Here is a 27,913-nt window from a genome sequence, read left to right on the forward strand (position 1 = left end):
GGGGCAGCATTTTGTTTTACCTTTACTGTAAAGATAACATGTGAGAGAAGTTCACAGTTGCCACCAAGGATCACAGAAAATGACCAAAACCACTAGGGCTGGGCAATTCCCAGCTCTGGCCAGGATTGCAGTGGGGGAAGCTGGAACAAGCAGGAGTCCCTGAATGGCCCCTGCAGCCCCTCACCCTGGTACAGCTCACCTCCAGGTGGAATCCCCTTGACTGGGCTAAGCCAATCCTGCTGCCACAGTGCCAGTGCTGCCAGTGACGAGAGATGGGCAGGTGTGGCTATGGCTTCTCCAACTGGCTTGGGTGGTGGTGATCCTTCTCCCTGCCAGCTGTGGAGGGGACAGGATACATGGCTTTTATGTGGCTGCACTTTGTTGGCTGCATTGCTGTGCTTGGAAAGCTGTTTCTGAAACTAACTCCTGTACTGGTTACAAATGGTTTCATTTCCAGCATAAAATTTTACTTGCAGTTAGCGGCATTTCCTATACGGATAATGTCATACTTGTTGCACTCCAGTGTGATGTGGGTTTTTTTTTCCCTCCATATGTACTCTTCTGTGTAGTGAAGCATTTTTTAAAAATGAAATGGTTTTTCCAGCATCGTTTGTATAGTTTGTGTGCATCTGTATAGGCAGTTTACAGAGGAGTGGAATCTTTGTTCCTCATCAAAATCTGTGTATCCTCACATACATATGTATCTTTATACATATAAAGTTTTTAAATCTGAAAGCATTTGGCATGACAATGGTGTGTGATCACAAAGGCCAAAAGTTTTGTGCAATTTGGCCAGTGCTTCCCACTGAAACTGATAACAGGTGTGGGAATTGCCTGTAATGGTCAATGCCTATACATTTCATGGGTTGGGAAGAAACCTTGTCTCTACCACAGGAGGGCAAGTTCAGGAACAGGTTTTCAATCTCAATTGCTTTTTAAGGCAGTCGTGGTTTATATGTGTGTGATAATTGAGGAAAGGGTGTAGCTGGCATCTTCACAATTTCAAATCATCCCATAACCAGCACATGGGCATTTTGCTGTGCCTCTCTGTGATTCTGGGGTTTTTGGAATGTGTTAGAAAGTAGCAGCTGGAAGCGGGTTTGAAAGATTAGCAGGGACATGCTGCTGTTGGGGCTGGGGCCATCCTGGGGCTGAGCTGGTGTGTTCCTCATGTACCTGTCTGCATGATGAGAGGTGGGTGTGCCAGTCCATTGACTGAAATCTCATAAGGTTTGCTACTAGTTGCTAAGCAACTGCAAAACACATCAAAATGGGATTTTTTTTCCTTACTGTTTTTGCAGCAGGTAGAGGAGAGGGGGAGTGAGGAGGACTGTGGGGTTGCAGCCCAGAAGCCCCTCTCCTTCTTTCCACATGACAGCCAAGGTGATGGAGAAGGGCCTGGTCTTGTAGTGTATGTACTCCCCTTGCAAATTCACAGCTCTTCCACTCTGTTTCAGCAGTTTTATTTTTTTACCATGTACATAAATACTGCTATCTACAAGAGAAGACAGTCTATTTTAAACATTCCTGTGACAAACAGCAAAATTTTCCAGTAAAACTTTGGTGTTTTAAGGAAGACAGTTGTTCAGTGAAGGGACATAACATGAGAGGTCTGATGATGAAGATCCAGAAGTGCTCTCCACCCTTAAAAGATAGGAATGCTCTCAGCGCAGTGTTCATTGAAAATAACTTTAAGTTTTACACAACCCCATCAGTTCACACACTATAAAAACAACCAGGTGTGTGAATTGTTTTAGCAGTTGGCATCCTGTCTATTAAGTTATAAGTTCTACAGTTGGTGTTTCAAATTATTTCCTATAAATTATGTCTTACGTGTAAGGATTATGTTCAAGTGATTGCAGCTTGAAATTGGCTGGTGTGTCATGCATTTTTATCACCAAAATACAATGTTCTTGTTGGCAGTAGCTTAGTTTTGGTATTTGATTTATTTTCAAGCACCTTACTTTTACAAGTCATGTATTGTTTTTTGGCAGAAAGGCAGCTGCTTGGCATTCAGAACCACTAGTTTGCAGTAACAGTTGTTGGTTCTGGTCCTTATTGGTTTTTCTTTCCAATTAAGATGCAGCTGTTATGACTTCTGGAGTGAGGGAGGATTATTTTATCTAATAATGTAAATGGAAAAATCCTAAATTAAGGATCTGTCCTTCAAAACAGTTGGGAAAAGACCAGGTTTTAAGGCCTCAGTGTTTAGTGAGAAGAACCCTGGGCTGTGATTTTTGTGACAAACTTCGTAAAAGATCTGGTGTTTCTTTTCTCATGTAAATGGAAGGGAATTAATGATTCAGAGAAGATTATCCTAAAGGATTTTTCACACTGCATCTTTTACAAAATAATAGGGGAGTGTACAATTGCTAATGCCTTTGAACTTGGTTTTTTTGTGACATTTGGGGCACTTGCAGATATAGTGCTTTTGTACTTTTTAGGGAATAAGATAAGATTATGGTATTTTTAACTTTTTTCTCAGGTATGTGTTCAGTGCTGCATGTGAAAAATCCCTGAGCCACTTTTTGTTTTAGCTATAGCCTAAAAGCTGTAATCAGCAGAAGAGGAAGCCACACACACAAATCATTGCAGTGTATTGCAGACTGGACAATTCTGTTAAACAAGCCATTTAAAATTAGGAAGTCAAGCAGACTGAAGATGAACAATGATCTGAGCTTTATGTGTAATTTCACTTTGGTGGCTCATTCATACATATTTGTTTTTTGGAAAGACTTAAGTGCACCCAAAGCCCACCCATACAGCAGAAAGTCACTCATACCTAAGTGTATCCACACTGGAAATCACATGAGTTAAACTGTTGCACTGTATATACATACAGAGAGAGATTGTGTGTATGTACATGTGTATATATGCCACTACACACATACATATAGTATATTTTGATATAAAGGCTGTTCACCTTTATATCTTCCAGATGTGATTTTTTTGGAAAGCTGGAGGTGGACTGGGGTGGGAATCCCATGGTACTTTCTCCTTGACTGTTGTTTCATGGGGCAAAGGAAGATGAGGTGCAATTGTGGGCTCTTATAAGTCTTGGAAGGATTTGCATAGTGTCTTTCGACACTATTTCTTTGTTTTCCTCCAGCTTTCTGAAAGGAATATAGATTATATCAAGTTGTTTCAGTAGATTAATCAAACATGCTTAGGCATTACCTCTCAACTGTAAATGGCAGTATCATCTAGGAGAATAAAAACTAGTCAGCCAGACCAAAAGTAGGGAAGTTGGATATTTGATATATTCTCACACTAATAAGGGGAATAAACATTCTTACTAATTTTCATAACAAAAGTGTATCTAACTTGATGAGTTATTGAACTGAGAGATCAACTTATAATGTCAGTGCTATTGGCAAGTGATATTGTAAACCAATACATCAAGCTCTTATTGACATAACCATAAATCAATTACTTTAATTTTCCTCTTTTATTTCAGTATGAGTCAGAAATAAGTTCATATAATCTAATTTTTTTTTAATTTTTCTTTTTATAAACAGCAAGATCCCCAAGGAGGTTGTTACAGTAGTCTTATGATACAAAAAATATACAATTAGATACTGTCTCTTAATAGAAAATATCCAAAAACAAGTCTTCAGGATTTTAATTCAAATACTTGATGCTGTTTGAATAAAGACCATTGCATGAAAACTTGCTGGATGGATGTGGCTCCTTGTCCACATGGGATTCTGTAGTGGTCCTCGTTTCTGAGGGTTGTCTGTACAGAGAGCATTTATGGCGATGGTTTTCTATTGGAGATACAGAGAAACTCATGTGTTTAACAAATTTGTGTGTATGTAGGACAGATACTTTGGTATGTGTGGATGTGATGACCGTGAAGATGATGTCTTTTGAACACTGAACTTTACATGAGAATGTTTTTAACTTGAGTAGTCTCAGTCTGAAGATTGTCTGATCAAGGATGGCAGGTTGACTTTTAGGGCATCCAGTGCCATTTAACATGCCCCAGGGTATCAGAGAGAGCATGTTGGGCAGTATCCTGGTGTGTAAGAAGCTCTGAGAGTGAGATGTTGCTGTGTTTTAAATAATGTTGTGACAAGGAATGAATGTCTTCTGTTTGTGAGCAGTCTGCAAAAGTAAAACCAGAGGTGGGGTGTTAAAACTTTGTATGCCTGGGAACTGAAACTACAACTACTACATGTCCTAAGAGTTTATTGTTTTGCTGCTGGTGGTTATTCTATTTCTGTTATTTATTCCTGCATGATAAACAAAACAAATTCTTAACAGTATTTTTAAAAGGTGTAGGAATAGTAAAAATAAACACAAATAGTTAAAAGAACCAAATACAAAGGTAAAAGCCCAATAAAACATCAACCCCCAAAGAAGCAAGAGTTTTTATAACTTGCTTGGTCACTAACTGGATTATAGTGGCTGTATAAAAAGTGGTCCATTTTAGTACATTATGTTACCATGGTAACATTGACATACTAATTTAGAAACCCTTCAGGCTAGCTCTGAGAGCATGAACATCACACTAGTATACCAAAACATGAAAAGACTTATTGTGAAAGTAACTGCTAAATGTTTAGGATAAGCCCTTTAGATACATGTGGAGTTTTTTTCTCCCCCAAAATTTCTATTAGGATCCACACTTGCTTATACTGTTAAAAATATCTGAACCAGATTAATCTTAATGGTTTTACAGTGTTTCTTATTAAATCCTTTTGTTTTCTTCTTGGAATTGGACCTCGGGGTCCCGTTGTGAAGGCCATGTTAGGTGCAGCTCCTTTGTCCCCCAGCTGCAGGGGGCTGATCTTAGGGTACTTGCTTCATTCTCCTGGCACATGGACTGTAAATTGCACTTTGAGTCCTGGGTGTTAATGGGTCCTGCATCATCTTACTTGTTTGTGGTCACAGATATTTTTCCAGTGGCAGTGAGTTGTGTCACCTGGACCAGTGAGTTTACTGCCATTTAACTGCATATTTGAAAAAGAATAGTTATGTTGAAGTGCTGTGTAACTCGTACTATGATACTCAATTTATAAACAACCAAAAAAAAGTTGCCAGAAGTAGGGAGCATGCCTGTTACACTTCCTTTTGTAGGTAACTTCCTATGTGGTAGAGAAATCCGTAGGCTCAGTTCCTTGAACCTGTTCTCATAACACCCTCAAAGGCTGCCATGAGCCCTTGTTTCTGGCTGAGGTTGGCAAAACCTGGAGTTACATGGGATTATCAAGGCCTGAACATGCCTGGGGTGCTGCTAAGTTATGGTCTTTTTCATCACAGGGGATTTTTGGCAACAATTCTTCACTCACAGTAGAAAGTAACATGTTTTTTCTGTTTCATATCAATGCACACAACTGGATTTCTCACTTCTTTACCTAACTCAGTTAAGTTAAGCAAAACGAATTTTAGCATGGCAAATAAGCATTATTTATTAGATCTAATCGAACTGGTTCTGCAGGCTAACTAAAGAAGACTTTTGCCTGCAAATAAGTGACAAAAAGATTGAAATATCAAAAAATAGAGTTAAAACAGAATTGGCTGAACAGTAATCTCCTTTACCAAGTCTGCTTTGTGGCAACTTGCTGTACTTCTTGTTTCATGATAATTTCTTGAATCCCTTTTTGGGTGTGGAGGCAGGTTTTAATCTTAAATGATACTAAATTGCCAGATCTGGAAATCAACAGGCCAGATTAGGTTGTAACACCACTTTGGACATAAATCTAGATTCTGAGCTTTTATTAAAAAAAAATTAAAAGGCATTTTGAGTTCTTCTGGTCACAAGGATTACTGTTAAATCTGTGAGCAGAATGCAGTTGACAGATTCTCAGGTGTCTCTGTGCTATGGAGATGGTTCATGTGCCACACCAGCACAGGAGGCTGTTGGCTCTGAAGCAGAGCAGCTTCAGCCTGTGTCTGAGGGCTGCTGTATCTTCTCATCTGAGCATGCAGTGAGTGCTCCTGTGCTGCAGGCTCCTCTGCACCTCAAGGAGAGAAACACCCCAAACCAAAACAAGGTGGTGCTGTGTTAGTGCCAGGATTTCAGTCTTTCCCAACATGATTAATGCTGTGTAGGTATGAATTTATAAGGAGTAACCAGTGCTGTGAACAGGGCATGTCATATGTGTTTAACAGAGTAGTTAAGATTTTTAAAGGAAAACTAAGCTAATGGAAATCATGCATGTTTCTCACTGTTACAAATGTACTCACAATTGAGCTTGGCTACAAATTATGCTTTTCCTCCCTGTCTTCCCTACCTCCTTTTGAGGAGATGACATTATTTTTATCCTGGATCACTTTTTTATCTTGATTTTGCTGCCCCTCTACAAGCAGTTGTACCAGTGCAACCCAAGGTTTTTTCAGAGGAGAGAGAAAGGTCTTGCTGTCACACAAGAGGCAGGCAAAGCCATGTTCCCAGTGGAGTGCAGATCCCAGCAGCCTTATTTAATTTCAGAGAGTGCCTGCAGCCATCCTCATCACCGAGCCTCTTCTCTTAGTAGCCTTTTCCTGCCCAGACACAGTCTTCAGCATCCTGGAGATGTACTGCTGGGCCAAAATGGTCTCATTTTAGGTCAGAGAGGTAACTTATCGCTGCTGGAATGGTACCTAAGGACGCTGATCTCAGACTGGGATGGGCTCCTGACCAGATCTCAGGGTGATGTTGGGGCACTCATCCATGGGACCTTTCCAAGGACACTGGTGCTGGATGTAGCACGGAGAGGAGCACTTGTGTGGGGATGGAGTGGGTGGGAACCCAGCTTCTTCTCATCAGTATGGGTGAAAGGTAGGTCATGTCTGAAGGCTGAGTTTGCATGCTGGGTGGAGAGTGCAAGCTGGAGCTGCTGAGACCACAGCTGTGTGTTCCAGCCTGGCTCTGCTCCCCCTTCCCCTGCAGGCTCCTGGCCCAGCCCGAGGCCATGGCGTGGGGGAGCGCGTGGCGGCTCGTGCTGCTGAGCTATCCCAGCTGTGCTTCAGCTGCTCCCTTTCCCCCGCAAGAGTAAATAAATATTTAGAGTTTGAATTACATTATCAAGCAAGAACTATTTCCTTTTTTCATGTGTTTTTTTTATGTGCTTTGCTCCTTAGAGCTCACTAGCAGCAGCAATGACATTGAGGATTTATCTAGAGACAAAAAAAATTGTAAGTCTGTCTGGATTTACCTACTAAAAATACATTTTGACAACAGTCATTTAGTTTAAGAATTTGTGTCCTGTCTGAGCACCCTGTTTAGCTTGTCCAGTTCCACATCCCTTTGCTACTAAATGTTTTTTCTGGACATCTGAGAGGCTTTTCTCATCTCCAGTTGCTAGAGAATCAGTATCCTATAGTTTTTCAAGCTTGAAATAGATTAGGGTGATGTTTTAATAACCATAATCTAATTGATTTCAGAAGGCTTTGTGGGGGGTGCAGTGGTGGTTTCCTTCTTTTTTTCATTTATTATGTTGAGTCATTTGGTTTGGTTTGGGGATTTTTGTTTGGGCTGTGGTTTTGGGTTTTGGAGGGTTAGTTATTTTATTTGTTTGTCATATTTTGTTTTCTCTGAGTGTACTATTTGCCTGCTTGCCAGAGGAGGAAAAAATGCAGGGAGGAAAAACTGAATCCTTCCAACAGCAGCAGCCACCCGCTGCCATGCTGCGGTACAGAATGAGAAAGCAGAGGCTGTTTTGTTTCTTTCCATGCCCCAAATCCAAACACCTACTTCCAGCATCCTGATGCAGGCTGTTTGTGGGCCAGTATGTGGACTGCCAGTACAAGACAGCCTTGTCCTTTCCTCATTCCTTCACCAGGAAGGAAGACGTGGGTGCATCACCACCCAGCTCTTTAGGGCTGTCCCTTCCCACTAAGGTGGGGTGCTCTTACCCACAGTGCCTGTGCCAGTGTCCTGTTTGACACTTAAGTTTTGTGCTACTGCACTACAGTCTGGTTGGATTTATAGGAGAGTGTTTTAGAATTCCAAGAACATTGTATGGATTTTTATTTTGTTGTATGCTCTTTTTCAAAAGCTGCATGCTTTGTCCTTGTGCCAGGAGTTTGGTTTATCCTACCTTCCCTAACCACCTTGGAAGTTGTTACTTCTTTGTGCACTCAACAATGCTTCCCATCAGGAAAGAGATGGCTTGCAGAGCTGGCCATTCAATTTTTGTTCCTATTTCCAAGCTTTTATTTGCCTATACATTAATATTTGCCACGCCTGATGAGAGTGGGCTTTGCTCCTGGTGTCAGTGACACAAGTTGCACGTTTTCTCACAGTCTAGCAAAGGGATAGACAACAGAGCTGTTGTCACAACTGGAATTAACACACCATATGGTCCCTACATCACCTCTTTTATATATTTGTCTACTGCAGAAAAATTATTGAAAACAGTCATCCATTTCCAAACTCAAGTCTTCAAACTGTTTCTTTTTCTTCCTTAGTTTCCTGCATTTTGTTTGCAGAGGCACCGTTGTTCTTAGACTAGCAAATAAAAAAACTCCTCAGGTGCTAAAAATAACCTAGCTGTGACTCTATAAATAATTATTTTCTGCAATTTCTTATTTTTTAAGCAGCAATGTTTTTTAGTATTCCCAGTAGGTGGGCATTTCTGTCATGTCTGGCTTTGTCTAATACAGCAATATAATCTCTGATCCATGGGTCTGTTACTGATGTCTTCTCCTCAGTTTGCAGCTTCCCATTGCTTTATTAAAGAAGTCAGTCTAAGCTTATATAACTTTAATTCTGGGTAGTCAGGGTTTTTTCCTTCAAAATAGTTTCTGTTTCATTTCTGGCAGTATTTTAGGGCTTCCAGTCAATTTACTTCAGCAAAATAATCTGATGGGGAGTGTGATAAAACAGGATTTATCTGTGCATTTCTTCAGAAACTTTGTCTGCTTTGTCTCTCCAAAAGGCTTCATTTTTGTCCTTTTTAAACTAACCTGATCATATGAAGAGGATTCAGATGCTGTATGAATGACATTCAAATTATGAAGAGCTGAAAATACATGTCTGGACAAATATTTGAATTTCAAAAGAACCTAAAGAGGATAGAAACATAAAACAAAATGCAAATCTGCAATTAACTTTACAGAAGTGTATCCCAAATGAAACTTGCATGTTGTGGAGAGACTTCAAAAAGGGTAATGCCATAAAATACTTGGGAATAATACCAGGAGGGGCCTGAATTACAGTGGGAGGGAGCCTCACAATGGTTGGCCATATAAAGATGCCCAACTGCAGTGGGGAGTAGTGGCTCTGAAGGTTTGATTCTCATCCCACTGAAGTTGGATCCCTGTTGATGTTGGTTGGCATTGCATCGAATTTTGTTTCTCCTGTGTGGACACCTCGTCTAGGCAGTCAGTTGTAGATGCTTTATACCTTGGGAGATGTTGTCAACAATATTTGAAGTATTTTAGGAAAGAAAAGCACAAATATGAGAAATAAAATTGAAGTACAAAAGAAACTTTCAATATAGGTGAGGTAGCAAGAATCAGGAATTAACAGAGAAAAATGTAAAAGTACTAATTTTGTAGATGCATATATCCAGAGAATGGTCTGCTACAGAAACTGGGAAAAGGCTCTAGCAGCTGTGGTTTCTAGTTCTAGATCTTACAAGCCATTAGCTAAGAGATGGTAGAGAATAATCGTCAGTAGGTAGGACTGGAGAAAAAAAACAGTCCCTTTTCCTAAGGTCTATAATTTGTAATTGCTTATTAGTCTTTTAGATGTGTGAAAGTTACAAGAACAATGCCTGTCTCTGATTCTTCTGCAAATCTCCCACCAGTGAAAAAAAAAAAAAAATCGTACCCTGTGAATGAACTTTGCTGTTTCTCTAAAAACCTGTTAACTAAATTAGGCAATATGAACTTTACTTATTATGACAGATCTGCTTTCTATTGTCATAATACAAAGATGATACTGACTTTTCTTCCCTTTATGATTTCATTCTCAGCTCTTTCATGTAATGTATCTACATAAAGTATGGGGGTTTCTTTTCCCCAAGTTGGATCTATTCTGACACATCTTCTTGTTCTGTGCTTTAAAACTGAGAATCAAATAATAGTTTCAGTTGGAAAGGAGATACAGTGTCATCAAGTTCAACCCTTAACCCAATATTGCCAATGCCACCATTAAATCATGTCCCTAAGCACCACATCTCCACATATTTTAAATAACTCTACTCAACTCTTTCCGTGGGCAGCCTGTTCCAGTGTTTTCCATGAAAAATTTTTTCCTAGTGTCCAATCTCAACCTTCTGTGGCACAACTTGAGGCCATTTGCTATTGTCCTATTACTTGTTACCTGGGAGAAAAGACTGACCCCACCTCGCTATAAGATCCTTTCAGGTGGTTGTAGAGAGTGATAAGGTCTCCCCTGGGCCTCCTTTTCTCCAGGATGAACAGCCCCAGCTCCCTCATCTGCTCCTCATAATACTTGTGCTCCACACCCTTCACCAGCTCCTTTGCCCTTCTCTGGACACGCTCCAACGTCTCAGTGTCTTTCTTGTAGTGGAGGGCCCCAAACTGGACACAGGATTCAAGATGCAGCCTCACTAGTGCCAAGTACAGGAGATCACTGTTCTAGTCTTGCAGGCCACACTATTTAATCCTGTGGGTAAAACATCAGTAACCCATGCATTTATCCAAAACTCATTAAAACAATGTTTCTCCTCCTACTAGACTCTGTCCAGATTGGTTTTCCCCTTTGAGAGTCTTTTGCAGTGCCCAGTGACAAGCTTGGCTGCTTTATTTGCTAGTGAGTGTTCAGTCGGTGTTGCTTCTTTGGTTGATCCCTCTGTTAATCTTTGTCTAAGCCTATAGCCAGTGGACAAAGTTCCTTCCAGGTTACCTTCCTTTGGACTGCCCATGCTGATTGTGCTTGAGGATATCCACAGGGTGGGAGTGTATTGCAGTTTTGAACCAGTAGAATAAGAGTTAGGGGCAAGCTAAAATATCTCATATTGCTGTCCATTAAGCTTTTTCCCTTTGGATTCATGTGTAGTTAAACACCAGAGTTGTTCAGGAACCATTCTTCTGTATAAACTTCTGTATATCAGTTGTTGTGTTTTGCCAAGTGTATATATATAATTTTTTTTTAAGAACTACAGGAGAATAAACACAAACGTTAAGCCCAGCAACTAGAAAGCAGTTAGAGTAGGTGTTGGTACAAAGGTGCAGTTGCAGCTTGCCCTGCCTCCTGCTCCAACCCTCCAGCAAATAGCAGAGCCCCAACGGAGGTTTTGGGCTCTCTCCCTTTCACCTTCCCTACCACAGGACCTGGCTACATTTCCCACCTTCCTGCAGCAAGCAGCTACTTCCTCAAGGAGTTCTCATTCTTCTCTTGAATGTGGCGGGTTGGCTCATTTGCAGGAAGGTGGGTACTCTGCTGGTTTGGCAGCCTCGGCACCCGAGGCATTTATCATCAGTGGGCTCTGGCCTCGGCACCGGCTCTCCCCCAGCATTTGTCAGCGCTGAGTCGGGGTGCTGGCACGGCAGCCAGCAGCCTCCAGCAGAGATAATTCTTATTGTGTGTGCTGCTGGCTCAGCTGCGCTTTGCCTCACATGCTGACAATTCTGCCTGCCATCAGTCCCCCCTTTGGATCCCAGTCATGCAGGCGGCAAACACAACCAAGGATTTGTGTCCAGGTTTAGCGTTTGTGCCTTCAGTCTCCATCAGCAAACTTTGGGGAAGTGAATTCTTCTTCACAGTCACTTTGCCCCTCTCCTAGCATATTTAGCATTCAATACGTCCTGTGCTGACCTTGTTCTTTAAATTGCATTGGGACTTGTCTTGTTCGAGACACAGGTCAACAGGAGAACAGTCAAGTGTGGAAAAACACGCCGCTGCTGTTCACTGGGGTCAGAGCAGCACAAGTGACCTAAATTTGAAATGCGCCATACTCGGTAGCTGATCCAGCATCCTCAGGCTGCAGCCTGTCTGTCTGCTGCAGTTGCAGACCAAGAAGTGATTATTTTGTTCAGAAGCAAATTTCTACCAATTTACTAAAATTTGGAATTTGGAAATCTGGGGCAAAATGGAAGGGAAAAGAGAAAGAAATGCAGAAAAGCACAAGTTGTAATTGAATGAAACACAACCTTTGGTCATACAGTGGGGTGTGTTTTGGCAGTTCAATTTCTCAATTTTCTAGAACAGGCATGAAATCACTTTATTTATGTATATAAGGATTAATAATATCTTACAAAAGCAACACATTAGCTTTTTTTGCGTGGGAGGAGAAACCAAGAGCTGCCTGAAGGCGAAGCATTTCTGATTCCCTTTTTAAATTTCTTTTTGGTTTAATTTTTTTGAGAGAGCTCCTTTCTCATTGTGTGCACTGCTGTTGCCCACAGGTGCTGGAGGAGAGCATCTGTGCAGTCTGCATAAATTGATTCGGAGGGTGGCCAGCCGTGCTTGGTGCTTCCATCAGGTCACGGCTGCCACGGTTTGCCCACAGTGTTTCATGCGTGCACGAGCACGGGCAAACACATCCAAGGTGTGTGAGCGCGGGTTTGAGGAGCGCTTGGCATCATCCCCCGCATATGCCGGCTGTGATGCCTGCTCACAAAAACACATGGAACAGAAAAAGCCAGGGAGGTTTTCCTCTGTGAGGTGAAGCTTGTGGGAGCACGCCTTGCGTTGCTTTTGCTGTCAAAAGCAAATACATTTTTGTTGGTTTGCTGTGAGGCCACTAAATGCCCCTGACTTCTTTCCTGACCCCCAGTGATGGCACGAGTATCACAGGAAGGGAATCCTGCCATTCCCTCTTGGACAAGGGACAAACCCTGGGTCAGTGGTGATGACCCAGGAGTACTTTCTGCAACTAATGTGAAAAATATGGGGGTTTTGGTAGGGGTTTGGAAAATAACAGGCGATAGGGTTTTGGGTGGATCCCCTCCCAACCCTTTTTTTCTTTAATCATGAGAAGTTTCTTAGTCATTGTGCGGGTTGAACCATCCAGAGGAAAACAGCAGTGTTCCTGTAGGGGCTTGCATGAATTTATACTGGGGTTTTTGCTGACACCTATTTTTATATCAGAGATGGCAAAAACATACTGACATATCTAGTCTGTTTGTGAATATATTTCCTTTCCATATGCATCCAGCCTTGCAGTGTGTTTGATAAGTTGGGTTACTAGTTTTAGCTCATCTGTGCTTGGAGCTAATCCAGAAAATGTCTTGAAAGAGGTTTTGTTGGGGGGAGAAGGAGATTTAATTTGCATTATGAGGAAAATATGAGGAGTTTTCACAAGATGTGATGACTACATTGGATATCCCATAGTTTTTGTTAGTCTAGAAGTGATTTTTTTTTCTCCTCTCTCTGAATCGGAGTGATCTGGGGGGATGGTGATCATCTATTCTTCTTTTTCTTCTTCAGTATTTTAATCTAGGAGCTAAATATCTTCTTTAGTGAATAAGTTCATTCTCTGACAGTATTTCTGACATTTTCCACTTACTCTTATCTCCTCCATCCATGAGGTAGATTCTGGTCGAGGTAGATTTATTCTTCATAAAATATTTTGCTTCATAAAGAATAACATTTTGCTTAAGATTTTCATCCTTCTGTGCAGGAGATGGAGAAATATGCTGGACAGGAAACCAGTGATTTTTCTGGCATTCCGAAGAAAGTATATAAATAAATACTGTAAACACACACCTACATATATAGAAGCAATATAAAGAAAGTATGTATTTCCAATTAGTGTGTGCAGAGAAGGGGAATGGAACTGATGAAGGGTCTGGAGCCACAATGTGATGAGGAGTGGCTGAGGGAGCTGGGGTTATTCAGCCTGGAGAAAAGGAGGCTCAGGGGGAGACTTCACTGCTTTCTACAATTAACATGAAATGGAGCTTGTGATGAGCTGTGGGTCAGTCTCTTCTTCCAGGTAACAAGACAAGAAGAAACAGCCCCAAGTTGCGCCCCTGAGGATTTAGATTGGATATTAGGAGAATTTGTTCACTGAAAGGGTGATCAAGCATTGGAACAGGCTGCCCATCCTGATGGTGGAATCACCATTCCTGGTAGTGTGGCATGTGGAGATATGGCTTAGTGATAAACGTGGTGGTGCTGGGTTAAAGGTTGGCTCAATGATCTTAGAGGCCTTTTCTAACCTTAATGATTCTATAATCCTAATTATCTCTTCAGGTTTTAAGCTTTCTCCTGCAACACTGGTATTTATGGTGACAGTTGACATTACAGTTATTTGTTTTCTACTGCTGATGAATGAAATAACTGAATTCAAGTAGGGGAAAAAAGCAGTTTTATTAGTAAGGTAATGTAAAAAAACTAAATCATGATCTTGTATAGAAGTTTTCACTATCAGCATGGTATATATTTATCTTTTCAGTGCATGCATGACATCACATGAAAAAGGTGTAATGTTGATAGAATGTGGTGCTTCACTGTGAAAATGCAGCACTTTCAGATTTATTTAGAATTTTGTGTGGTTTTTACTCCAAGTTATTTTTTTATGTATTTCAAGAGAAATGCATGAATTTATGCATGTAGGTATTATGTATTTACTGACATACATTTCTTCAGAAAGAGCAGTAGTTCACTTTGTGAACTGTGAAAATTAGGTAGATATTCATACTGGTTAAATTTTATGTTCTGCTACTGAGGAGAAAACAAAAAAGATTTACCCAAAGATTATGCTCCAAAATCAGAATACTCTATGTTTGTTCTGAAGTTCTGGAGCAATAACAAGAAACTAAGAGAAACTAAGAAGAACAAATATACTGTTCTTTATTTTAAATACTGCCCAAAATGGTGGTCTTGTTGACTATTGCCTCCCATACATTTTACAAGAGAAAGCTTAAAAACCTGATTTTTTGATGTACCTACTCCTTCCTGTTTTATTTTATTCTTTTGCTTTTATCCATGTAATTTAATCCAGAACTCATAATGAAATTTAAGCTTTCAAAACAGTTCACAAAATAAGCAATTTAATGCATGGTTTGTCACTTTTGCTTCCATAACAGCTGTAAGATAAATAAAATAATGAGATATTTACAGCACAAGGTCATGCAGTTTTTGTGATAGCAGGTTTTCATATAAGATTACAGCTAAAAAAGGGGAAGTGCTGGGTTACATAACTCGCTAAAGTTTGACACTTAGAATTTGTGTTATAACAGCACTTCATAGGCTATAGATGGGGCTGTTTTAAGTTCTGTTGTAAATCTGACTTTACAAGCCTTTAATGTTCTGTAGGCTAATAAAAATCACTCTAGGATTGAATGTGTGAAATAAAAAAAAAATGGTGCTTTTAATATATTTTAATGCTCAGGGTATTTTGTCATCTTTGTTTTTCGCCAAGATTGCATTGCTCTTGGATTTTTGAATAAATCTTAAAGCTTACCTTCATGTCTGAAAAAGGAGGGGCAAGAAAGAAAAGGAAAAAAATAACAAGGCATCCCAAAAATAGAAGTCTTGCATTTGCAAAGTAAAGTTTAAGGTATCAATGTGAGCTTTTGGCACTGGAGAAAAGGGCATAAATATTGAGCATGAAATATAGTGTAATAATAAGTGATAGCATTTTCACATGGTTGAAGTATAAGCCTTCCAGGAGCTACAGAGGATAAGCTGTAAGTCCCAGAAAGTCAGCTTTTCTGGAAGCCTACCCCTGTGCACGGCGCATCTCTCCTTGTTTGAAACATCTGGGGTGCTAAGCAGGAGAGCAAATTGTCTGGCCTGAAATTTTGAGGGTTTGTGTAGCTTTTGCATGGTATTGTTTGAAGGATTCACCTGCTTGGCAAATACTCTGAAAATGCCAACAGTTAGGAAGTGTGATTAAGAATATCCATCTCGATTCCACATAAGCAGCAGTGGCTCACAGGAGGAGTTAGCCCTCAGCCAAACGTGCTGCACTTTGCTATTTAGGCAGCCTTTGTGCAAGGCAGCACAGGGCTGCCATAACAACCTGCCCCAGAAACTTCCCTCCCTTCCTTTGGTGGTAGTGATGTGAGAACAGCGAAAACTTTAGGTCAGGAATACTGTACTAGCATTTCCCTCAGTCTCCATGCTACTTTGTCATTTATGCTAGTTGTATTTGGTATTGGAGTGGTTGTTTCTGGCTGCCTTGTCTAATCTGGAAGGAGGGGATTGCCACCAGCCCGACCATGACCTGCAAGGTTTTCAATGGCCTCATCTAAGGGAAAGAAATCCATGCAAGAGCATAAACCTAAGGCCAGGATGGGTCTGGGAGCAAACACCTATAAATTTCTCACATCCTTACTCCTTTTCCTGTGTCCATGGGCTTCAAGTCATTAGTTTCCTCAGTGAGTATGATAAGCTTTCATCAGTGTTTGGTGACCGTGGCATGCTACCTTTCTTCACCACGTTGTGGTGTCCCAAGTATCTCTGGCATTGCTGTTCCAGCCTGTTTCCATGTACAGGACATGCATTTTGTTGCTGTTAGGTGAAGGAGAAAGAACTGGGGAAGCTGTTGAGTCTGCCCACCACATAAAGCACGGGGACCCAAGGGAGCCCCAGCAGTCACAAAACCTGCAGCACACAGTGTATGCTTTGGACACAAGCACACTGTTTTTGTCTGTAATTCAGCCACTGGGAGGGATCCCATGGGCTGGGCTGTGCTCTTTTGGGCTGGCAGAGATAACCAGGCTTGCATTGCACAGGTGAACAAGAGACCTGCCAGGGATAAAAGGGGAAATCGGTGTAGGATAAAAGAAGCTCCAAAAGATAGTGTGTCCTGTCACCTTGGTCTCTGGTGAGGTGGCCAGCTGCCAGCTCCTCCCAGACAGCTTCAACATGGGCTTAAATGAAGTTTAAGACTGCTGGCTGTTTATCTAACATTGTTCATTGTTCTGTACAGGCAATTGCATAAATTAAGGATTCATATATGGGGGTAAAAAAAAATGTTTTTTCAGATTTTTATGTATTGTCTTCATTCTGCATATGGAGGAAGCTATGGTCCACAGCTTTCCTCACAGGCAAGAAAGTAACTTTTCTTTATGTTAGACACTGTTGCTTCAGGGTCGAGAGGGGGAGATTGAAAATTTAGGGGATTTGTGAAACCCTCAGATATACTCTGTGATAAAAAAAAGGCTTTTTATTAGTATTATTTTTCCTATAGTTAGATCTTCCCTTGAACACTTTTGTGTGTTGTATTCTTTACTCATGTTTTCTAACTGGGGCTTAAAACTGCCAGGCAGCTGGGAACTTCCTTTCCCTAGTTCTTGTCCACAAGGAATTACAGGACAGGAAGAGAGAGAAGTTCCTGCAAAAAGTAAGGCAAGGACAGGAGCTTCAGGTGAGCACGTCAGAACTCCTCCTAGAGAAAGAGAATTAAGGTATCTTTGGTGGTATGAATGCTTTATTTACCTCAATTTGCATCCTTTGAATTCATGTAGTACTGATGTCATGCTCTATTATGACAGTTGTTCAAGTGCCCAATATTTAGAGCATGCACAATAGCAAAATCCTTTTAAAATTATAATACCTGGTTGGAGTATATCTGGTTGTGTGTTAGAACTGTTAGACATATGAGGTTTTGTTTTAGGAAGTGTAAAATAATGTGCCTGCAGGCTGCTGTGCAGTTTTGGTGTGAGGAGGACTGTGCTGGATGGTTTCAGAGGTGTAAAAAAATTTAAAAAGTGTGTTCATTTTAAGCCTCAGTGCCTTCTGTAGTTTCTTTTCAAAGTAGGGAATCTCTTACTTTATGCAGTTTCTATTCCTATGAGGGTTTAGTTTAGGGACAGAAGCACAGACAAGTCTGAGCACAGATCAGTTGTTTGCTTTGCTTTTCTGTGCTTTGGTATCAGCAGTGCATGGTCAATTGGCAGCACAGCAAGTCCTGTGATAAGAGTGAATGTCTGGGCCTTAGACTGTCCCTGTGCTCCACCTTGAAATCTTCTGGGTATCTCCTGCTCCCCTCTGAACATAACATGAGGGGTGTGTTCTTACAGGTAGTGAGAAAGCATCTGAGCAATTATTCTTCTTGAGAGATGCTGATTTGAAGGGAAAGGAGGTGGGCAAACACTGCTCTGTGTTGACAATATGGTGCAAGTGGCTGCTTGTGGGCACCACCTCTGCTTGTGTTGTGGAGGTCCCAGGACAGATAAAACCAGGTTTAGGCATGCACAATTTTAATTACATAACCCTTTGGGGGTGGCTTTTTGTACTCATCTACTACTAGATCAGAAAATAGGAGTAGTCTTACTAAGCCTTTTGCCACATGTTTGTTGAGGCCGTGGAAGCACACAGCAAGGGTTGCATTGTGTAGAAAGTGAGTTCTTCCTTAGATATCTGCTTATTTTTACTTATGAGTGTGTGTAGATTTAACTGAAGAGCATGTATCCACACAGTTGTTCTATTTAAGTTAATGTGGGGTGACTCAATGTGTATTCACTGCTGTGAGCCCACAGTGACTGCAACAGAACATTTTATTGTCTGAAGACAATGCTAATAATGGTAGCATTAAAACAGCATTGGAATTTTACAAGACAATGTTCTGTTCCCTGAACTGCCAAGGGACAAAGAGATTTGCCATTGTCAGACAGGGGAACAGGAGCTGGCCTGCAGTGCAAACAGTGCCCTCCACTTCTGCTGGGCTGGGCTGGGGTGTCCTGCCCCTCTCTGCTTCTGCTTCCTGGGCCCTGCTCCAGAGTTTGTCACAGCAGCGAGCACCCTCTGCAAAGCAAGCACTGAAGCAGCTGGCTCTGCTGAGAGCTGTTGTAACACAGCCCTTCCCAGGGTGATCCTACTCAAAGCTGCTTTCATCCAACAGGTGAGCTATCTTGGCCAGCTGAAAGGGCTGGAAAGAGCAGGCACTTCTTTGGCTGCCCCCCACCTATCACTGCTCTGGTGCTTGGTCCCACCAGGTATGCAGTTTGCTGAAGGAGAATTTGGGATAGGTGTAGTGTTTTGCAGTTAATACATTATGGCTGCTATGGCATTCCCATAGCTCACAAAGCAGTAATTCAGAAGTGATGCAGTTTACATTGGTTGTGCATTTCTTTACCATGAACTTTGATGGAGGGATTGTAGGATGAAACTAATGGGACTGTGGTGATAAGTGGAGGGCAGCTGTCTTTGTAGCTGAGGTGTATGTTATAAGTACAAATAAGTTGTTCATTATGAAATTAATAAGTGTTACATATATATTATTAATGCTTAGCACCACCTTTTATTGTGTAAAAACCATAATAGTTTCCTTATCAAAAGAGTTGCTAATAATGCTTGGACCCTGAAAGCAAAGATGCAGAGGTGGGAGCTGTATGTATTTATTCTTTCATAGGAAATAGTTAAAGTAAAACATTTCTACCCTCATAAGTACTGCTGTGCAGCAGGTTCCTGGTATGCTGGTGTAATAGATTGGATAATGACAGCGTAGACAATAAGATGTGAAAATGAACTGAAGAAGAGACTGTTGGCAGTGCAGAGACACTGGCTGGAAACCTCACCAACTGCAAACCACATTTGTAGTACCATGGCTTACATCCAGGATGGACAGCATCTGCAGTGCAAAGCCATTTGGAGGCTCACTGGTGGTGAGCACAAAGTTTGCTCTCTGCATTAGTAAATAGCAGATTAGATAGCTGTGAATCCAGGCTCTGTCTTGCACTGAACATCCTTGAGATGAGAATCCACTGAGCTTCTTTAATGACTCCAGCAGCATTTCCCGGGAGCCATGTGACAAAGTACCAGAGGGTTGGGCTTTGATTTCAGCAGCTTCATTATGGAGTTGTGTTTATCTCTTAAAATGGATCCTTTCAAAATTTTTGTTTGGTTTATGTTTGGTGGGGATAGTGAAGAAAAAGAGCTGATTTAAGGAAAATTGAATGGGGGAAGTGTCACAAGTTTTGGAGTGTTGAGATTCCAGGCATCCTTACTGTGAAAAATGGGAGTTTAATTACCCAGATTTTGTGTGGGTTTGCTGAGTTGTTTTAGTTTGTTTGTCCTCTGTAAGTCTCTACTAATGCTATTATTTACTTTCACTAAACAGAAAAAATTAATTCAGTGATCTCTGTTGCTCAGTGTCTGCTTTGAATACTGGTACTGAGTTGTATCACTGAAAATATTGGTGTGTTCTTGCTTGTACTGTTGGCAGAAACACTGGGAAGAGTCAAACAGACTAACTCAATATTGCTTATATCTTCTATTTTCTTTTGACAAAATCATTGCATGGTTCTGCCTCAACATGGTCTTCTGTGAGCTGCAAGGAGCAGCAGTTATTGAACTGGCTAATTCAGTCCATGTAATATGTACCATAGAATTTTATGGAGTACTTTCAGCAATTTCCCTGCCTCATATACATTTTGGGGCATCAGAACATCTCCTTTGATTAGACAGTGTCTAAACAGCAACATTTGTTATACCTGTCACTTGATTTTTGTTCCAGTATATCACATGCGTCCCTGCATATCTGTATCACCAATACAGGGAATTTGGGGCATGTTTTCAGCATGGCATCCAGGCTTGCACAGAATGGCACAGCCCATCAGCCCTCTGTTTAGCCTCTATCCTTCTCACCCCCTTAGTATTAGCAGCTTTTTATCCTTCTCACCCTCTTTCCTGAAATGATTCCTTAATGCTGTACACAAAGAGTCCTGCACAGCACTGCCTGTTAAGTCGATGTCTTGCTGAATAAATTCCAGATGCCTGCTGCTAAAAAGGAAGAGATGATGCTTTTCCTTCTCTACATGGTTCTTGTTCTCTTCCTTATGTTTTCTTGATTTTCTCAAGTCATCCTGTTTTGTTTGCTGTTGACAAATAAATCACCAAGAGATGCAAAAAGCAAAAGAGCGGAGGAAATGCCCGGTGCATAGTGAGAAACAAATATTCCAGTCTTTCAAGCATGGAGAAATGAAAAGAGGTGGATATAGATGGTGATGAATTTAAACATGTACTTATTTATTACTCTGTCTTCCATGTCTGGATCATCTGCTGCTGAGGAGTGGATGAGACAAATAAACACTTGATTTTTGGCCACCACTGAAATGAGGTGGCAAGATGAGATCAGAGAATCATATAGGTTGGAGGGGATTTGCAGAAATCACTTAGTCCATCCTGCTGGCCAGCCTGAATCCCATCTGATCAGGTTGCTCAGGGCCATGCTCAGGACACTTGAATATCTCCAAGGATGAAAGTCCAGCAGACATTGTGGACTTCTGTTTCAGTGTTTCACTTCCCTGAAAATGAAACGTTTTCTCTCCTGTGTAAGGTTGTAATATCCCAAGTTGCAGCTCTGATGCTCCCCTTCCTCCCTGTGTACCTGCGAGGACAGTCTGTGTCCCTTCCCATCAGGCAGTAGCAGGTAGGTCTCCCTGTAGCTCTCTGTTTTCATGATTGAGCAAACAGTACCCTCACCCTCTCTTCCTGTGCTCCAGCTCCTCAACTGGCTCTGGCAGTGGGCAGCCTGTGCTCCTGGCCGCATGTCTACAGGAAAAACTCTTTTCTGTGCTGCATCCCATGAGTACCCTGAGGCTGGCTTCTCTTTTCATGTCAGCTGACCTTAATTTCTTTCCTTTTTCAACCTTTTTGCATGGCATCTCCAAAATAGTAGCATTTTCAAGCTATAGCTTTCACCATAGTATGATGTCACATCAAAATCTGTGTATGATAGTAGAAAAGAAAAAAAGCAACTGTTAATTTTTAGCTCAAATGCTTTTGTCTCTCTCTGTCCATTTTTACAACATTTTACAACCCGTTCAACAAGACTTGATCCTGACTTTTTTTCTTAAAGAACTTAAAATGTGTTGTCCAGTATGAAATTAAATATTCTGCAGTCAAATGCAAACATCCAACCCAAAAAGGCAGATGCTACTCCAGGTCCAGTATCTATGTGCAAGTCACATTCTGTTAGCAAATTAAGTGGAAAAATGGCTCTTAAACAGTTTCATCTGCTGCTTCCCTATTTTTTTTATATTAGGTTGCCCCTGTTATTTCAAGAGTTTCTGTCCAGGTACTGTATACTCTCACAGCAAACCCAAACATATTTTAGCTGAGTAAAGAACATTTGGAGACTGGCTCAGTGCCCAGAGCCTGCTTTTAACCTCTGCTAAGTCCCTTGTCTTTCTCAGCAGCACTGAGTGTGGTGTTGATATCCAACATTCTAGCTACGGGAGAAAAAAGAAAATTTCAATGCAGAATTTCTGAATCTTAGTGAATTAGGTGTAACAAATACTGGCCTAAAAGAGGACATCAGATTGTAAAGAGCCTGAGAAGCAGGATCAGGCATGCTTAAACACCCAGGTTTAATGAGCAAAGAGCTATAGCACTTCATGAATTCTCATGTAACTTTTTAAGATATCCACTATCTCAGAGCTGAAAATTCACACATAGTTATTCTGTATATATCTACTAAAAATGTTATGACCATTAAATATTGTCTAATATATTTATAAATTCTGAATGGCTAATTTAGACTTTGGACGATTCATTTTCTTCTTACAAGTATATTTGAGAATTCCTCTAGGGTAATCCACCAACTCATCAAGGATATATTGAGTATAAGTTAAAGGAAATAGTATGTCAAGAGATTGACAACTTGATTTTATGTTATTTCTCACCGACTGAAGAAATTGGATCTGTCTCTCCATCCCTAAAATAAAGTAATCCAAACACAATATTGAAGTGCTCATGAAGAGCTGTTGCTTGAAATAATGTGCATCCCTTTACAAGGTGCATGAATAAAATATCAGACAGGTAGAGTCTGTGACCCAGTTAGAAGTTATGTGCATGATCTCTTCTCCTTGGTTGAACTGAGGAAACATCTAGAGTGGGGGATATGTTTACTACAGAAAACCTTATCTGAGTTTTTTGGTTTTGTTTCTTTTAGTGAAAGGGTCATTTATGAATGTGTGCTCTTTTGATTTGGGGCTGAGCTTAAAATAGCTAAACATCTGAAAATTTAATATGCACAGTGAAATTTAATTAGGTAACTGCATGAAAATCAAAGAGATTCTTTTGTAGACAGGATGCAAGAATCCCCTTTTGTACTTTCAGCTAAGTCCTGTTTTCATCTCCTCCTCTTCAGCAAGAAGGGTTAATAATAGATGTATGGTCTGCTGCCAAGGGTGGTAAGCCAGGGATGTGAGGAGGAATGGACTATATTCCTTCCACTTCCATGGTACCTTCTTCATGTAGCCAAAGTGCAAAGTCTAATATTTCAAAAGGCAATCTTCAACTTTGTACATTCCAATTTGATTTGCTAAAGTTGGTCTCCATAGACACCAAGCACCTATTTCATGGTCACAGTTTGACTTTTGGATGCTTAGTACCTCTTGAAAGTATACACAGAATTTCTGAATTTAGGCTTAATTAAGCATTTTCAGAAAAGATATAAGCCTAGCTTTTTCAGTACCTGAATTCATCTTTCTTTTTTTGGTAAAAATTACAAAAAAAGTATATCTGTTTATAAAAACCTTTTTATATCCATAATGTGGACTAACTGTTGGAAAAGATAGTAAGCTTTAAATGTGCTCCAGTTACATCTCTCCAATTTAAGTTATTTATTTCAAAAATTGGTTTTATTTTTTGGTAGATTAGGCAATACTGAATAAAATTATATTTTTTGAAAAATCTGTCCAATGTTAACTCTCAGAATGAGAGACTACCTGCAATATTTGTGAATCATAATTATGTGAGACTCATAAAAATATTCCAACAAAACAAAGAATCGCAGAATTAACGAGGTTGGAAAGGACCTTTGAGATCAACACAAAAAAACACCATGCAAGTGAAGAAATAGAGGATTCCATTAAGGGAAACACCAGATACACTTTCTCAGCAAGATAACTGACACATCCAAATATGAATATTTCATATAAACCATCAGACTTTTTAAATCACTTTTTGCTGACAGTTACCAAAGCCAGCAAAATTTGACAGTGTTTCCTTCAGGCAAAGGTCAGTGATGAACTGAATTTCATTCTCTTAAATGTTTCAATTTCTTTTTTTGTGGCTGTGTCACTGCCTTGATTGTTTGGGGTTTGTTTGGTTGGGTTTTTTTCCTCTATTGCATTTGTGGGTATTGGAGGGGGGGGGAATGGGGGGGAAGGGGATTGGTTTTTCTTGAGAGGTTTTTCTGTTTGTTTGTTTTTCTTCAAAAAAGCAGTGTGATTAATACTTTTGCAAAGAAAGATGTTTAGGAGGTGTTTTAACTTTTTTTTTTTTTTTTTTTTTAATTCATGGGAAACATATTGGAAGTAAGCTTTCCTGTGTCGTGCAAGTTGTGGTTCCCACCTCCTGGTGTGCTCCTCTGCAGAGCATGGGCAGCAGCTTCAAGCTCCCTCTCCACTCATTTACAGCTTGGCCAGCTTGGGCACAGAGCATTCCTCTCTGTGTGTCTGCACATGTCGGTGTATGGTGTCCTAATTAAGATTTGTTGTCATCCAGGTAGTTCAAATAAAGTCTTGTGTGGTTTTCACTTTTCCTGTTGTGGTATTTCTATGATTTTTGTGTTCAAGGATGAGACTTCTCTGAACTTGTATGAAGGCAAAAGGGAGAGCAGCTATAGAAAGTATATTTAGGTATAAGTTTTTTAGCTTTTCATAAGGTGCATTTAGTTGGCATGATGTTGCCTATTCAAAAATTGTTTTATAATAATTTCATTCAATTTTTCTTTCATGTCAGTTTCCATCAACAAGGCAAAACAGTCTTTGCTTTAATTATTCTTTATTAAGATTCGTATCTCTGAGATTAAACTGAGATAAGTTTTGGCATTCTCAGGTTGTGGTTGTCTAAAGAGGAGCCAGACTGAGGAATAAAATTCCTTATTTTCCAGCAAGTAAAAATGGGAAAAATCAGCTACACTCCCTGAATCCTCGCTGCAGTGCCTGCATGGGGTAACCAGGCACGGGGCACACCATGCTTTTGAGTTAAGAGATGCTGAAGAAGATACATCCTTGCCAATGCCTTTGAGAATTTGTTATGAGATGTGTCCCTCTGCTGATAATATCCAGGGACAGATGTCTCTTCCATTCTTCATATGTATCTCAAATAAGAAATCCAGATGGTAGGCTGGCCTCTTTCTCCATTTTAAAATCCTCACTGGGCTCTTGCTTATGTGGCAAACAATTTGGTCATTCCTTCCTTTGGGTTTTTTAAATTTTGAATATGCAATGCCAGTCACAGGACTCTGAGATTTGTTTTTCTCATATCATGGGTGCTTTTTATTGTAAGAATATTTAACTGACAAGGGAACATCTAAAGGGATCACTGATGGAGCAAGGTGGAGTTTTCTGTAGTTTTGTATATTATGTACATGTTTCAATGACTCTTAGTTCTACAGGTCTCAACTTCATTGTGAAGGTATTATGTAATGAGTCTTCTAAATGTGTTGTATTACTGGAGTGGCCTGGTACCACAAATGACAGGAGAGTTTCTGTCTTGCCAGTACCCAGCTGTCCCCAAGTCAGTCAGTCTGTCTTGAAAAGGATCATCACTCCTGCCTGGACGATTTGCATATCCTTTTGCTTACCAAATGGTCAAAAAATACATTTCTAAAAAATGGTAAAAATGTTTCGAATTTATCTAGTTACAAACTTAACTTTAGATGCACAGATCTCCTCATACTGGTTGTTAAAATTTTCCACTTGACCTTGATTTCAGCAGCAGATAAGAGATTTCCTGTTGAAATTAGGATAATGAGCCATTGCAGTATGCCAGCTGCCCAGCCATTGTGGACTGTTTTTCTAGGCATTCCAGGAGGATTTGTTTTTGAAAGAAATTTGAATTTGTGAGATTTTATAGAGAAAAAAGCTACAGAGAAATCTCAGTTCAGAGAAGAAAGTGGTAGCTCACAGACATATAATTAAAGAAGTTAATTTTTTTTTACAGTCTGAGTATAGTCCAGAGTTTCTTATCTTGGTTTGGGTGCTCCCTGTCTAGGTGAGGCATTTTCTGCCCTTACAGAGGAGATTAAATCTTAGCTGAAATTCAGAAGGAAAACCAGCTTTGTGTACACTACTCAGTGTCATTATTTTTTGTGATTTTGAAAAGTCTGATATTAGTTGTTCTTATGTTGTTTTGGATCTCAAATGGTATTGAATATTTTTTGGTTTTTCTTTCTCTTACTTTTCTCTCTCTCTCTCTCTCTTTTGTGGACAAAACTGTCCACAGAAAAAACTTTTTCAAAGAGAACTGAAAAGATAAGGACAGTTGCTTTAAATTCATGTTGAGGCCATTTGCACCTGTCTAGTAGGAGCCAGTGACCAATCAGTTCTTTGTACATATCTCCTCTACTGTGTGTTTGGCACTACATCAGCATATCTATTAATGATTTTTAAGATAAGTACTGTGGGGAGCACCTAATGTTCCTAAGAGAAAGTATTGCAGATATCAGTCTTTCCTGAGTGAACCAGGCTGGATGGGGCTTTGAGACCACTTGGTCTAGTGGAAGGTATCCCTGGCCATGGTGGGGGTGTTGGAACCAAATGATCCTTAAGGCCCCTTCGAACCCAAACCCTTCTCTGATTCCATGATACAAATTGGCTTGCACAGGCCTTGTTAAGTTACTTAAAGGGAAAAAAGAGATCTAAGAAAGAGTGAAGAAGGAATGGAATGGTGACTGCACACCATGGCAGCTGTGCCCCACTGTGCCTGCCTGCAAGAAGTCTGTCCATCACCAGGAAGAAGTTGAGTTCTCAATGGTAACATTTTCAATCTCTACTGTGCATCCAGTGTAAAGCTATACAGCAACATATACTGCTGTATTTTCATCTGAGTCATACAACTGCAGGAGAAATGAAATCCTGGGTCTCCAGACCCAGGAAGAATGCAAGAAAGAATTAAAAAGGACCTAAAAATCAACTATAGAATTGTCAGACATAAGTTGCCTTCTTGGAGGCCAAGCATTTCGTATTGGTTTATCACAAGTAGGTTGGTTCTTCCAATGCAGGGTTGGCCTGGTATTCTACTGCAAATTCCATGGAAGGAGTGGGACAAGCAGAGTCTGTTTATTTCTTGTCTATTTATCATCTTATTTTCATATTTTCATGGAGAATAACAAGTGCATGTAACTTGTTGGAGGCCTTTCTGGATTCTTCTGCATTGGAACTGGGCTGTACTAGGAGGTAGCTGGAGTAACCAAACTTTGGTGACACGAGTCTGTCATGGTGCTTGCTAAACACATAAGAGTTACACTTGCGTGAGTAATTAGAACTTGAAAAATATTCATGTGACACCTCTTATGCTAAACAGTATATTAAATTGGGAAAGGAGGATCTAGTGCTTTTAGCTATCCTGGTAAGTCCTTGCTCATAAATTCTACTGAAATTTATGCTGTATTCTTCATTTTCTCTACTTTTTCTTGCACTTCTATGTTAATATTTAAAAATACTCACTGTGGTGTATGTGGCCCTCCTCAGCTGTGTTAAGGATATTGTGTTGATTAAGAGATTAATCTGAAATGTGTTGCTGAAGGGCACTATCTTGGAGTGATAAAGTGCTACCAGACATCTATTACCAGAACAGTTAATCTGCTTAAACAGGGCAATTAGTACATGGTTCTGCCTTGAGCTGTTCATCCTGCATCTACCAGTGCTGCCTGTCTGAGGATTTGCTGTCCTGCTGGCAGAGACATGAGTCCTCAGACAGTTGTCCACACTGCCACTTCGTGGTCTCATGCATGAGAATATTGTGTGTTACACTGAGGAATTTATACAGTCTGTAACTTAGTTCAGAGCTTGGTCTGCCTTCCCATTACTCTTTAAGCTTTATTCATTGTCAGTTTTGTCAGTGCACACTGCTGCTGTGGATGCTAAATAGCATCATTGGGGTCTTGTTCCATGGCATGAATGTTGAAACCAGTCATGCACTGAAAGCTCCACAGAATATTTATCTGTTCAAGTTTTGTATATACATCTTCTTCAGTCATTTCTGTCCTGGGTCCAGAACCACGTTCAGTGAAGCCTGTGTGGTGTGTGCTTTCCTGGTGGTTTCACAATTTAATGGATACCCTCTGGGGAAATCCTTGAGACCTGGAGCAGTATGTTTATT

General features: G+C 40.4%; 1 protein-coding gene across 2 annotated transcripts in view; it reads left to right on the forward strand.

Moving 5' to 3' along the window:
• Positions 1-27,913, forward strand: part of LOC146768397 (uncharacterized) — a 112,070-nt gene that overhangs the window by 64,185 nt on the left and 19,972 nt on the right. The window contains exon 3 of one of the 2 annotated variants that reach the window (XM_085572117.1): positions 21,135-21,227. The exons of the other annotated variant lie outside the window; for it this stretch is intronic. Within the exon in view, the coding sequence (XP_085428243.1) occupies positions 21,135-21,227 (93 nt within the window). The remainder of the gene's footprint in view (positions 1-21,134; positions 21,228-27,913) is intronic. 2 annotated transcript variants of the gene reach the window in all.

The sequence above is a fragment of the Lonchura striata genome, chromosome 2 (genome assembly GCF_050655825.1).
Source record: "Lonchura striata isolate lonStrDom1 chromosome 2, ASM5065582v1, whole genome shotgun sequence".
Lineage (NCBI taxonomy): Eukaryota > Metazoa > Chordata > Aves > Passeriformes > Estrildidae > Lonchura > Lonchura striata.